Source organism: Phragmites australis, chromosome 6 (assembly GCF_958298935.1).
Source record: "Phragmites australis chromosome 6, lpPhrAust1.1, whole genome shotgun sequence".
NCBI classification, from domain to species: domain Eukaryota; kingdom Viridiplantae; phylum Streptophyta; class Magnoliopsida; order Poales; family Poaceae; genus Phragmites; species Phragmites australis.
This window is the reverse complement of record NC_084926.1, coordinates 33,065,445-33,079,452: the sequence shown is the minus strand read 5'-3', so window position 1 is coordinate 33,079,452 and position 14,008 is coordinate 33,065,445. Positions and strand designations below refer to the sequence as shown.

Sequence of the window (14,008 nt, the reverse complement as noted above, 5' to 3'; positions counted from 1 at the left end):
TGATCAATAGCAAGGAGTGCCTCAAATTCATCAAGGGAGGCAAGCGAGTCGATCACACCTCTCAGGCAAAGCAACCAAAAACTCATACGCTACAATCTACTTTCTATGCTTGTTATATGCTCAAGAGGAACCACCATGATAAAGTGGTTGCCCTATATGTTGGTGCCTGCACAAAAGATAGAGTTCTGAAAAGGAGTGTGTGAGTACCAAAAGTACTTGTGACTAAGATGAAAGGACCCAAACAAATTTTAGTACCTAAAACAAAAGTTTAAACTTGTTTTGTAGGCATACTCCTCCGATGGAATAAGTTGGGTGATCGATAGTGGATGTATAAATCATATGACCGGAGAGAAGAGTATGTTTTCATCATTTGAAGAAGATGGAGTACCACACGAAAATATCATTTTTGGTGTTGTCGGTGGGTGAACACCGCAAGCGGAGATCCTGAGGGACCCCCTTTGAGATTCGGCCGGGGGCTGATTCTGGATCTACCTCGTACGTGGATTTAATGCAAATATGTGAGATGTAGGCGGGACGGATGATCGTCTGCTAGTGAGAGTAAATGCTCAAGGAATTTTAGACAAGTTTGGGCCGCACGGAGCGTAATACCCTACTCCTGTGTGTATGCTATTAATGCTCTGAGAATGCCTTTCTTTGGATCTCTTGTGTTACAAGGTTTTTTGTCTAAGTCTAGAGCTTTGGTCTTCGAGTGCCGATCTCTCTGACCTTCAGCTGTGAGCTAGAACTTCTTCGACCCGTTAGACTTGTGTGGGCTTGTTGCCGTCTACTTCTAGCTCTTCAAAGTCTTGTTCGTCGGGCTTCAGACCTCTAAGACTTGTGTGTGCTTCTATCCTCCTCTTCTCTGGAGTGCACCCCCTTTTATCCTATCAGGGGAGGCTCGGCATGCCTAGAAACAGGGGCACGAGTTCCCATGCACTATAAATAGAAAGCAACCATCATGGGGCTGCAGTTTGACATTACAGGGGATTGAAAAATCCGCCTCCGGTCGGTCCCGTTGCCCATTACGCCTAACTTTAGCAGGTGCAGGGGGGGCCCACCGGGCAGCCACCGAACAACCCCGCACGCCTGCTCGGTCAGAGCAAGTCTAACACAGCAGGGGGCAGGCGATATGCCTCGAGCCCAACAACGACGTCTCCAAACCGTTTCCATTATGGGCCCCGTAGGGTGACGTGTGATGGGACCCGTCGCATTAAATGCCCCCACGCCTTCCTACCAGGCGGTGGCAGGGACTGACGTACTCAGTACGACAGGCGTGGGGGAGTGATTGGAAGTGACAGGCCACGCCCCCTCTTAAGTGCAGCATCAGGCCTCTCACCAATTGGCACCTCACCGCTGAGCCCTTATGGGGTCCACCGGCAAGGGGCTTCTCAGGTCCTCGGGGAACTCTGGATGCTCGGGGACTACTGTTCATAGCCCCAAGCACCCTCTCCCGGATATGTCTCTTCTCGAGTCCTCGGGGAACTCCGGGTACTCGGGGACCATTGTTCATGGCCCCGAGGACCCCTCCCGGAACTGGCTCTTCTCGGGTCCTCGGGGAACTACGGGTACTCGAGAACCACTGTTCATAGAGCACGAGCACCCCTTCCGGAACTGCCTCTTCTCGGGTCGTCGGGGAACTCTGGGTACTCGGGGACCACTGTTCATGGCCTCGAGCACCCCTCCCGGAACTGGCTCTTCTCGGCCCTCGGGGAGATAGTCCCCGAGGGAAGGCACCATGTGGCATTCTGCTATCTTGACCTCGGGACTCGGGGACCCCTGGTTCCCATGTCACCGACAATGATTACGGAAAAGGAGAGGTAATAGGTCTAGGTAAAATTGCTATTTCTAATAATCATTCTATCTCAAATGTTTTGTTAGTTAAATCTATTAGCTAGAATTTGTTGTCCATGTCACAATTATGTGAGATGGGTTACAATTGTCTTTTTACTAATGAGGGTGTGACTGTCTCTAGAAGGGAGGATGCCTCAATAGCTTTCACCGGTAGGTTGAAGGGTAAATTTTATCTTGTTGGTTTTTTAACGGATGAAGTGAGGCCTAAAACTTGCTTGATTGCTAAGTCTAGCATGGGTTGGTTATGGTATCGCCAACTAGCCCATGTTGGTATGAGAAATTTGTCTAAACTTTTAAAGGGGAGCACATCCTAGGACTAACAAATGTTTCTTTTGAGAAAGATAGAATTTGCAGTGCTTGTCAAGCGGGAAAGTAAATTGGAGCTCCTCACCCCACCAAAAATGTGATGATGACCACAAGGCCATTGGAACTTCTTCATATGGATCTATTTGAACCAATTGCCTACATAAGCATTAGCAGTAACAAATATGATTTAGTTATTGTTGATGATTATTCTTGCTTCACTTGGGTATTCTTTTTGCATGACAAGAGTGAAACACAAGCCATATTCAAGAAATTCGTGAGAAGAGCTCAAAACGAGTTCGATGTGAAGATCAAAAGGGTGAGAAGCGACAACGGAATCGAATTCAAGAACACTCAAGCTGAAGAATTTCTAGATGAAAAAGGGATTAAGCATGAGTTCTCGACACCCTACTCTCCTCAATAAAATAGGGTTGTCGAGAGGAAGAATAGGACTCTCATAGAGTCGGCAAGAACCATACTTGATGAATACAAGGTGTTGGATCAATTTTGGGCGGAGGCCATCAACACTGCATGCTATGCAATCAACATGTTATATCTCCACAAGATTTTGAAGAAGACCGCCTACGAGCTTCTAATCGGTAACAAGCCAAACGTACCTTACTTTAGAGTTTTTTTTGTAGCAAATGCTTTATTCTAAATAAGAAAGCAAAAATTTCTAAATTTGCTCCTAAAGTAGATGAAGGCTTTATGCTTGGTTATGGATTAAATGCCTACGCCTACCGTGTTTTCAACAAAACCTCCGGTTGTGTTGAAATCGCGCGCGACATGACATTTAATGAATCTAACGGCCTCCAAGTGGAGCAAGTTGATCCTAATATTTTAGGTGATGAAGAAATTCTAAGCGAAGTAATCAAGAAGATGGCAATCGGTGAAATCAAACCTCAAGAGTCCAAAGAGCAACATATGACCAATAATGATCCAGGTCAACCGTCTTCATATTTTTTTAGAAAAAATTGCATTAGAATGACCAAAGGCAGAAGCAAGATGTGAAATGTTTCCAACACCTTGATCCCATGGGTGTACATAGCAAAGAATATTAGTGTACATATGTACACTTTCCCAGTTCACTTGATGCCAACGAGACACCCTCTCACTTATTGTATAGCCAAAATAAGCAACGACTCATCCTTACTAAGGAAAACGGAAAATGTGGCTCCAAACACTAACAACCATATCAGTTTGAGCAACTGTCATAGAGCAACACACACCTAGAAGTAGCTTAGTAGGTTTGCAGTTAAGGTAAGACCAACGCTACATCAGCAACATGGAGTAGCCAAAGTTATATCCAAAGGGATATTTTTAGGTATTGTTTCTAATGAAAAATATCTAAGCGGAAAAAAGATTGATATCTTGATACGTGACAATGATGCAACGACTAACCTAGTTTACAAGTTTGAATATGGCCTTAGGAGGGCCCTAGTTATTTTGTTTGTTCTAGCAGAAAATGTTAGGAACATATTTAGGACAATTAAAAGATGGAATACTTTGCACATACATTCTTAAAATCCTGCATCTGTCACATGGAGGAAATGTTTACAAACACAATTAATTGGCGTGGGTTCCAACATCTGCATTGGCCATTACCAGTAAGGGAGTGAATTCGTCTTTCCAACAACTTATTGTAACTCAAAGATGAGTACATCAATTGATTACTCATTTGCACCTACTTTGCACTTTTGACTCAAGAACTCCAAGGCTTACTCGATCAACTCCCTCTTGCACTAAACCCCACCTCCATGGCGAGAGCAGAGACACACGAGGATCCACGTTGGGGAAGAAGATGAATAAGAGGGGCAAAAGGATCATCACACATGTGAATTCGTTTAGTGAAGTAAAAATGTGAACAATAAAGTGGCATACCCCAACCATATACATGTTTGAGGTGGCAAATTATCAACTGCAATGTTGCAAAATCCTCAAATGTAGATGTTAAGTGGCAAATCTTCATGCTACGGAAATTGAAAAGGATGGACCGCATCCTTCAAGCTTCCGGTTAACTTAGTCAAATCAAGCAAATATGTTTTCATTTCCTTCATGTACATATGTTAACATAATAAATGGGTAATTAAAAAATAATACAGTTTACTATCATTTGATTCATGTGAAACCAACAAACTAATGCACCTACAAGTTGGCTGGAACATACGTTAGACGTGAATGTAACAAAATTATGAAGCTCATAGTTTTTATCGTCGTTGGGAAGATGTTCAAGCCCTACATATCTGGCAGTATTTGATTTAGAGTAAAATAAGGTTAGCTAACGATTTGATACCTCTTCTTGATGCTCTTCAAGCATGCGCTATATCTAAAGCTAGTTTGGTCCCATTTGACTGATTCCGACTGCATTCTCAGAATATGACAGCCCAGATTTACAAGCTGAACAAAACTGTTGAGATCAGTATTACAATGTGAACTTCTGGCTGCATGGTGGAAATAAGGAACCAGAATAAACACTCGTGCAATTGCATACAAGAGAAAAGTATTTGCTCAGACCAATTGGTAATGCCGAGAAACCAAGTGGCATACCATTGCAGCAACTATTTCAGGTTCTATACTGCAATATGCACAATAATAAATACGGAACGAGTAGCCTCCCAGTCCCAGGTATCAGCTGTTAGGAGTAAAGGCGGCACTTTCCGGTTCCAGCACATATCATACACTCATCCACATCGCCTGCAACGTGTCTCAGGCAGTACTTGATGCGATCATTCATAATATCCTACAAAACAATTTCACCATGGAATTAGAGATCATATGTTACTGAATGCAGTGATCAACACGTCACCTGATCCCTGTCCTTGATTGCTCAAACTGTACTTGGTGCCTTCAGTAGTATTATAGGAATTAAGGAGTGATACAACCAGGAACCGAGTACATCAACATCTATGCAAGTGAATATACTTGTTTGAAAGCAAAAGCCATTATCATGATCATACAAGAGTATCCTGACTACCACATTTTCCCCAGCATATTGTCCCAGCCACAGGTCAAACATATGACAAGAACATGGAGTTATGCAAGAATTCCATACTATTCTAGTTTGTTTATCACACTGGGCTGCTACAAAAGCCTTTACATAGTTTCCGCACCGGATAATCCTTGAAAATTGACAGGTATGCATGCATTGTCCAGGTAGACATACTGCTACCTTGATAAATCATCAAGGCCGCTATTTACAATAGCCATCATTTTATTTTTAGAAAAGTTAGATATACCTTTTCTAATCCAATGAAATTTAGAAAATCATAAAAAGAAAGGCAGTTCTAGTGAAATCCTGGACGAGCAATCAAGTGTTAACAACTGCAAATCACACTCACATGATATCTAGTTTGCTTCTCTATTAACGACACCCAATGTACAATGCAGCAGTGATTGAAATAATTGAGAGGGAACTCAACAAGCACATACCACCATAAGTTCATGGAGTCCAAGAGGAGCAGTGACAATATAGGGTATATTTGAGTGCTTCTTAGATGCCTCTGCTGCTAAAGCAGGGATGTCCTGAGAAAAATGATGCCAACACATATGAAAATCCTCATCTTAATATAACTATTATACGCAACTATATGTACAAGGTAGACAAACATCCACCTTCCCTAAAAAACTAGTATAAGAAATGGAAATATTAAGTCCTTAACACTTGGCACCCTTAACAATAAGCATTATTAATCTGAATTAGTAAAACAAAACATACTTGCTTCCAGTGTCTTCCAGGAGAAAGGAAATATGGACTAACGACAACACGGGATGCTCCTTGTTGCAAACATTTTCCAAATGCATCTTTAATAGTAGGTTCAGCCAGCTCCTGCATTTTGTAAAAAACATGCATGGTAAAGTAACAAAATACACCGATCGTAATAATATGGAACACTTGACCCAAGAAGCTCCAGCCAATACCAATTAAAAGAAAAGAAATGATAGTAGGTAAATAAAGAAAATGGAACCAAAGGAAATTAAAAAACATATCTTTTAAGCAGGAAAAGAATGCACGGTAACATCTAATCAGATACGGTGACAAATCACCACCCTTGCTTATCCAGCAGTAAATGAGCAATCAGCCCAATGAACCATTAATAATGTGGAGTTGTGGAGCCCAAGTACAATATGGAACGGAAGTATGGTACAAATAACTATTGTGCTAACATGTGCCAAGCCATATTCCATGTCACTTTTTTCCATTCAAATCACTTCATGATTATTTAACTGACTCCTAATCAGAAGTCACAATTTCACCGAATTGATGAGAACATCAGGATATCGTCTCTAACTTGACGGATGGACATAGGCTCAATCAATTAGTGGAACACAAGAGCACACAACGCCAAAGGGTTACTATAGTGGTAGTATAGAACTGTCTCCAATATCCAGTGAAATGGTTCTGAGCAATGACTTCATTCAAAAAATATATTAAGATTGTAGTTTAAAATCACAACAATTCTAGTCACTTAAATGTCACTCCACAAATAAAGCATCATAAACAGGAACATCAACAGTGGTAAATGCTTCTCTTGGCCACAGAAGTTCAGTGGCTGCAAAAAATTGATGACATAATGATAGTAAATATGTTTTCTATTCTGACCTACGATACCATGTGATATTGACCCAAATTGTTTTTTGGTGGATATTGGAAACATAATCTGTATTGATTTGAACTTCATAGTTTGAAACTCCGAAATTGGATTAGCATGTCAGTGGTCAATTACCTGAGTTCAGAAAAAGTGCCCATTTAAACTAACATCGGCTTTAGCATCTCCAGATTAGAAGCCCAAGCCAGGCCAAACAGCCAGCTTCTTTACCCAAATAGCTGCAGTTTTTTCTTGTATCTTTTTTCGGCTTCTCAAGTCTCAACCTCCCCACGCCACCTCCTGTGTAAGCTAAAATTCTTACTAGAAAGCTTTTACGGGTATAAGAAGCTAGAGTTTTTAGAATTCATCACCATGGGCCCCAAAATTTAGCTTCTTGGTGACATTAAACCAGGCCAAGTATGCCTTTAATGGTTACTAGTTATTACTGCCAAAATGCCAATTAACAAGAAGTCAGTTTTGATCAGCATCTATGCCTTTAATGGTTACTAGTTATTACTGCCAAAATGCCAATTAACAAGAAGTCAGTTTTGATCAGCATCCAAAGAAAAAGTATTATAGGTTGAATCTCATATCACTATAATGAGATTGTGAATGCTTTTGAGCTTTTGCTAGGATGGATTCTGTTAACTTAGTTGGCAACAATGCTAGTCAAATGATTTAGCCTGTAATGAGGACCACATGTGAAGTTTGAGATGTTCAACTATACAACATTTGAAGTTTGAGATGTTCAATTATACAACATTTCTATGAAGTTGGTTTCCATGATTATCCAACAATATACTATGTAAAGACCATAACAAAATGGAAGTATATAATTTTTTACACTACTCAAACCAGAAGACGAGGTAAGTGTCCCCATTTCACAATAAATTGATAACATTGGGACCTCAACAAATGAATGCATTTTAAAATTTAAAAGGAACAAAACATAAATCAACAAGCTAACCAATTGTACACTGATTCATAATAGGGTGTAATTACAATGCAGAATACTTGCACTACTTTGTGTTTTGTTTTGCTCTGAACAGAAAATGTATGGTCTAGAGATTACAGCTTAATCTAACACAGAATCAAATATTAGAATTTTTTATTATGCTTATGAGACTTCTTAACTTACTAAGAGAGACTTTAAAAGGAAAGAACATAGAAGCAAAGAAACAATAAGTTAATTAAAAAGGATCTCACGTGTAGTCCTGTTGGTTTGGCTGTTAAGGGCATGTAGCTATTGTGCAAGAAGATCACGCAGAGGGGGGGGGGTCCTTTATAGGTAAGATAATGTCTGTTTTCAGTATTGCCCTAGCTTCCTGCACTATTTTTGGCTCATTAAAAACTGTTGCACGTGATATTAACTTGTTCATTAGGAGAAAGAGAAATGGCTAGTTGGCAACAAGAGTAAAATGGCAGAAGCATACGTGAATACACCTAGATGAAGCAACAAGTTTGCAACACAAATGAAGAGGATAAAGATTCTCTATTCAATAACCACTTTCTTCGTTTAGAAAAAAACTTGACTAGGGGGAGAGATGTCCACCCTAGCATTAATATGTAGGAGGTGAGAATCAGACCCTGGTTGGCTAGGTGAGAACCACACCCACTAGCCAATATATCTCAAGGAGATTCTCCCACTTTCTCCGTTTGATTCGATAAGGTTGAATTACAGGATACACAATGATAAGTGTTACAGTAGTCAAATACACACAAACTGCATTGGATGCATACATATTGAAAAAAAAAATCAGGCATGGAAATTCCAAAATAATGAACTTGGATTGACAAATTCAAGGTGCAATACAATAGCTTCAAAGCAGAGTCTCCACTTGGGCTAAACATAGAAGCACACAAATTAAGAGTTATAAATAAAAACCCTTTTCTGTCTATATTTCAAAACATGCTCAGTGATGAGCCAAAATTTTAAAAACTCAAACACATCGTGGGTCACATGGAATTCAAACAACAAGATAATTTACTGACTGCTAGTTCTATTTCAGAAAATGGTGGGCAGGCACAGTCATTTGTACAAGGCTAAAAGCTTCAAATGCTATTAAAAAGTCATAAGTTCCAGCTTCTCAGAAAATTGCATAAAAATGAAAGAGCAATGAACAGTACCATATGAGCAGGCTCAACAATCTTGTAACCAGTCCTCGCCCTGAACATCGCAACAAAGTCGTCTGCATTTTCAAACAATGGATCAAAACAAAATAAAATCACCGTCAAAGCAAACGAAGAAAAAAACTCAGAAACAACATCAGGTTCATTACTTAGCATGAGGTTGGATTCTTGGCGCCGTGACCCGTGATCTACAATGACTACAGCATCCTTCTCCCCCACAGTAAAATTGTCTCCTCCAGACGACGTTTCTGAACCAAAAGCAGAATCTGGATTGCAATTCATGGCCAGGCTTCTACTATTTCTTCCAATTCTTCGGAACTTTCCAAAATCAAGGGGATTCCTCACAACAGTGCTCCTATTGCCAACAAACAAACAAGAGACAGTTTCATGACAAACGGGCAAAATTGGGAGACAAGAGGACCACATAAATTCATTCATTGGTGGGCAAGAAATCGAATGCAGGCCCAACAAATAAAAAAAAAACAGATTACCTTCGGATGAGTTTGTTTGCAGGGGTTGCAGTGATAGGCTGGAAGGAGACTGAAATTGGGTGCATAGCAGAGGTGGACTAAAATTCTGGAGAGGAGCAGAGTAGGAGTCGTGGGTAGTACTGAAATCGATGCTATGGGGTCCTGGATTCTTGATTCTCCTCTTCCTCGGTCTTGAACCCGGCGGGCCTGGGCGTCGCCTCGTCCTGGTCCTGTGGCCTCTTCGATGGCGCACGCACGGGTACTGTGTATGGCGGCGATCTGTGGCAGCGTAGGCGGTGACTGGCACGAGGGACGGCGGTGAGGTGCGGCAATATTGGAGACCGGCGTCGAGCGCAGCGGCGGTGAGAGAGCCAATCGACGAAGAAGAGGAATTGATGAGGACCTTTCTTTATGAGGATTATTTCTTTTATATGGGAAAGATGATCATTGCTAATTTTATTTTTTACAACGGGACTTCTTGGGAGGCCTTAATAGGGACCGCCGACCAGGGTTCACTTTACTGATCGAAGTACATAACTAAGCTGCAGCGGTAACTGAAAAATCATGGTAATCGTGATAGTTGCTTGAATTTTAAATAATTTAAATTTAAATTTTAGGGAAAATTTATAAATTTAGCCTCTCGATAACCGGTCGAATTGGACCAGTTACCGAGCGATTTTCTCGATTTATCGAGCGGTTTTTTAATTTTTCGTATTATCGATAACCGCTCGGTTTTGTCTATAACTATTCGATTTTCTCGATTTATCGAGCGTTTTCTTGATTTTCCAGTGAAGTTCAATAAAAAATCTAAAAATTATCTCAATCTTGTAAAATCAATAACTAATACATCTGAGCTTCAAATAAAGTAAAACAAATTTTGTTGGTTTCCTTATAACATGATCTACATGATAAAAATATTTATACTCATAAAAATTTCAAAATTTTCTGTGAGAAAATGTATTTGTTAAACCAAGTTAAATGCACAGTTTACTCTTTGCTAATCCAAAAATCATGAAACTAATTTTGTTAGTCTTCTTACATGATCCTATGTCTTTTAAAAATACATGAACTCAAGAATTAGTTATGTAATATGCAGGATTGTGTAAATGTGTTGCGACTAGATTAATTCATAACTGACCATCACACCTCAAAAATAGTAAAACCACTTTTATTAGTTTATTTATACTATGATTTACATAGAAAAAATAATAGTAGATATGAAAAAGTTAATTACAATGCTGTTTCTTAACGTATTCACTTTATGCTTGTGAACTTTGTAAAAATTATAGAGAAATTAATAAAACTCTAAATAAAGTGAAATCAATTTTAAATTTTTTAAATTTTTGAATTCATATTCGGTTACCATTCGGTTTCTGAAACCGAGCCGGACCGAGATGTCCGATTATCGTGAATTTTTGTCAGTTACCGACGAATTTTTGAACCGTGCTGCGGGTAGGGGCTCAAGCCCCGTCAAATTGACTCCATCTATAAAGCGCTATTACTATGCTACAAGTATGTTTACTAATGATTGCTATTTCAATTCCTTAATTTAGATTTTAGATCTGATTCCTCATTTTGAGTTGTTTTAGCTAGTAATGTTCTTCATTACTGATTCTTCATCTAGTAATGTTCGGATCTCATTTGGGCCACAGTTTGCAAATTAGATGGATCTTATTTGGGCCATATATGGTGAATTCACAGTTTTCACAAAAATTAGAAAAATGTGATGGAAATTAAGTGAGAATTTGATCGAATTTAATCAATCAAATTAATTTGACCAATGCAAAATTAAAACCATTTGATAACCGATCGAAGTCAATTAAAAACCGGTCATATTTCCGGCATTTAGTTTGATCTTAAATTCTATCGAAAACCATTCCGTTTTATCGAATTTCAGTAAAATTCAAGAAAAATAAAAAATAGCTCAATCTTGTAAAATCGATAACTAATTCATCTGAGCTTCAAATTAAGTGAAACAAATTTTGTTGGTTTCCTTGTAATATGATCTGCATGATAAAAGTATTTATACTTATGAAAAAATCATATATTTTCTGTGAAAAGTTTTATTTTCTAAACCTAGTTAAATGCATAGTTAATTATTTGCTATCCAAAAATCATAAAACCAACTTTTTTAGTCTTCTTACATGATCCTTTATCTTCTAAATATACATGTAATCATGAAATAGTTATTGTAATCAATCATGATTGAGTAAATATGTTGCAACTAGATAAATTCATAACTAATCCATCACACCTCAAAAATTAGTGAAATCATGCTTTGTGTAGGAAAAATAATGGTAGATGTGACAAAGTTAACTACAGTGTTTTTTCTTAACATGTTCACTTTATGCTTGTGAATTTTGTAAAAATTATGGAGAAATTAATAAAACTCTAAATGAATAGAGACTAATTTTATAGATCCTCTTAAGGTATACCCTGCACACACAAAATATGTGTTTGCATGTTAATATTTTCCATAAAGTGAGTTAATAAATGAGATGAACATTTTTTAAAGCATGCTTTTCCTTTTTTTTTCCAAACTTCCTCTCCATGAAATATTATGCAAACAATATTATTTTTGAAAAAAAATCACAAAAGGTCTTAATATTGTCTCTAGTATTTTTAGAAGTTTTTGTGAGTTTTTTTTTTAATTTTTTGAACCTAAATTTGAAAACCGGTTGAATTCAGAATTCGGTGCGGACCGAATTGATCGGTTTTCACGGTTTTTGATCGGTTTTCAACGCATTTGTGAACCCTGGCAATAAGACCACTAAAATTAGGAATTCCTATCTATCGGGTGCACTAGAAGAGGCATTGGGTATTGCTTGACATCCATGCGAGGAGGGAAGGGTTGTGATGCAAGGGTGGAGCTGTCAGCCTTCGTTTGGGGGCAACGGACAGTTTGGATTCCAACTTTGAAATGAATTTTTCTCTCAAATCGTAACTCTGTTTTAAAATCTGTTTGAGCCATTATTGTAACACCCTAGGAATCACACAACCCTAAAATGCTACTATAACCCACCACAAGGTGTTGTTCAACAAAAAAACGACAACAACACCTTCTCTAAGCAACACCAACAAATATATAAAACCAAACAAGATGTAAGAAACGACTAAGCCATAAACATTTCAAAGAGCAATAGGTTTAACATCCCTACGACATTATTAAATAAACCCTCAAACTTCAACATCTAGGTCTTTATTATGATTACAATACATCTCTCAAAGTTATATGAAATAAAACGTGCAAGGTGTGCTGCTACTTCTATCCCTCCAAGCAAGCAGACAAATCAGGCACCTGAAAAGATATAAAAAGGGTAAGATTGAAAAATCTCAGCAAGTAGACTGCTTTAATGAGCTATTTAAACTACAAGTTCATTAAGCATCAGTTTAAAAGTGAGAGATAATGTAGCAGAAGATAAAACTAGTTGACCAACAAGTTAATTTCCCACTTCTATAGATGAGATCATCAAAAAAATTGTATACGGTATAGCTTCAAATATGAAAGATAACCCACAATTGCAAATGAACTTCGGAGAAGCATCACTTCTCGTATTCACTTCCATGTCAAACTACAATGTATAAATATTGCAATGAAATTGATTTCCAGGACTGCAAATGCAATGCAAATGTCATATCCACTACCTTCATACCCAACAAAGTATGAAGCTACATCGTATTATGTCAATATATGATATTGTACCAGTATGGCCGCAACCATAGGTTCGCGACATAACTTCGAATGCAATGCAATACAAATGAGATGGTGCAACAGCAAAAGATTAAACCACAAAGGTCATATTCTTCCACATGTGAACACATAAGGCATACTTCTTGATGAAAAACGCAAACCGTGATCTTCACATATAGCCACATATAAAGCATGCTTCAAACTAAATAAACCTCTTTAAACAGATCATATTGATTTGATTAATGTACTAGAACTTAGGGTGTAGGTAGAATAAATAACAAGTCAAAGCTGTAGTAATCAACCGCTATATTTACTTGCCTCAAATGAAGATGGAAAATGCACTTAGGCACGATTTGAAGCACTACCACCTATATAGGAACATTACATCTACTTATACAAGCATATAAAACAGTAAGTGAAGCGCTACCACGCCCCAACTTGTTGTATGAGCAAAACAGTAAACCTCTCATTTGGTTAACAACAATTGTGTTACTTGTCTTCTTTGTATCTTTTAATTTACAACAGTAATGATAGCAAAAGAGTACATGAAAACTAGAGAATGAGACCTACATCATAAAGAAGATAGATTTTTTAGTCATCTACAAGTTTTGCTATTATGAGAAAAAATATATAACTTGTTATGACCACTGAAAAACAACTCAAACAGAGACTGCTCTCTCACGACCTAGCAGCAGAATAGGCTCGATGCCCTAATTGACAACGCGATCTCCAAAACAAGAATCTATGCGCTACAAGAGTGCCACAACAGGGTACTAGGGGTGGAATTATACCTAGCCCCAGCTGCACAAGGGGAACAGTAGGGAACGAAGAAATCACAACAGGAAACCATAGAACGATGACCCTCACCGATGATCCCCTTCATCTTTCTTCACCGCAGTGCCTCCCAACTTCCACTCCTTACTACACCACCATCACAAGACCACCTTCACCATGACAACGCCCAAAAGATGGTGAGA

The 14,008-nt window shown here is 38.6% G+C and overlaps 1 protein-coding gene across 1 annotated transcript; it reads right to left on the bottom strand.

The window, feature by feature from the left end:
* Positions 1 to 4,477: 4,477 nt before the first annotated feature.
* On the bottom strand, positions 4,478 to 9,771 carry LOC133922250 (sirohydrochlorin ferrochelatase, chloroplastic-like). Its single transcript, XM_062367493.1, has 6 exons — positions 9,362 to 9,771; positions 9,020 to 9,225; positions 8,868 to 8,929; positions 5,870 to 5,980; positions 5,584 to 5,676; positions 4,478 to 4,894 (listed from the first exon to the last, which is right to left on the bottom strand). Exons 1-6 carry the CDS (start codon positions 9,424 to 9,426, stop codon positions 4,790 to 4,792), a joined length of 642 nt encoding a protein of 213 aa, XP_062223477.1. The 5' UTR covers positions 9,427 to 9,771; the 3' UTR covers positions 4,478 to 4,789.
* Between the last annotated feature and the right edge of the window lie 4,237 nt (positions 9,772 to 14,008).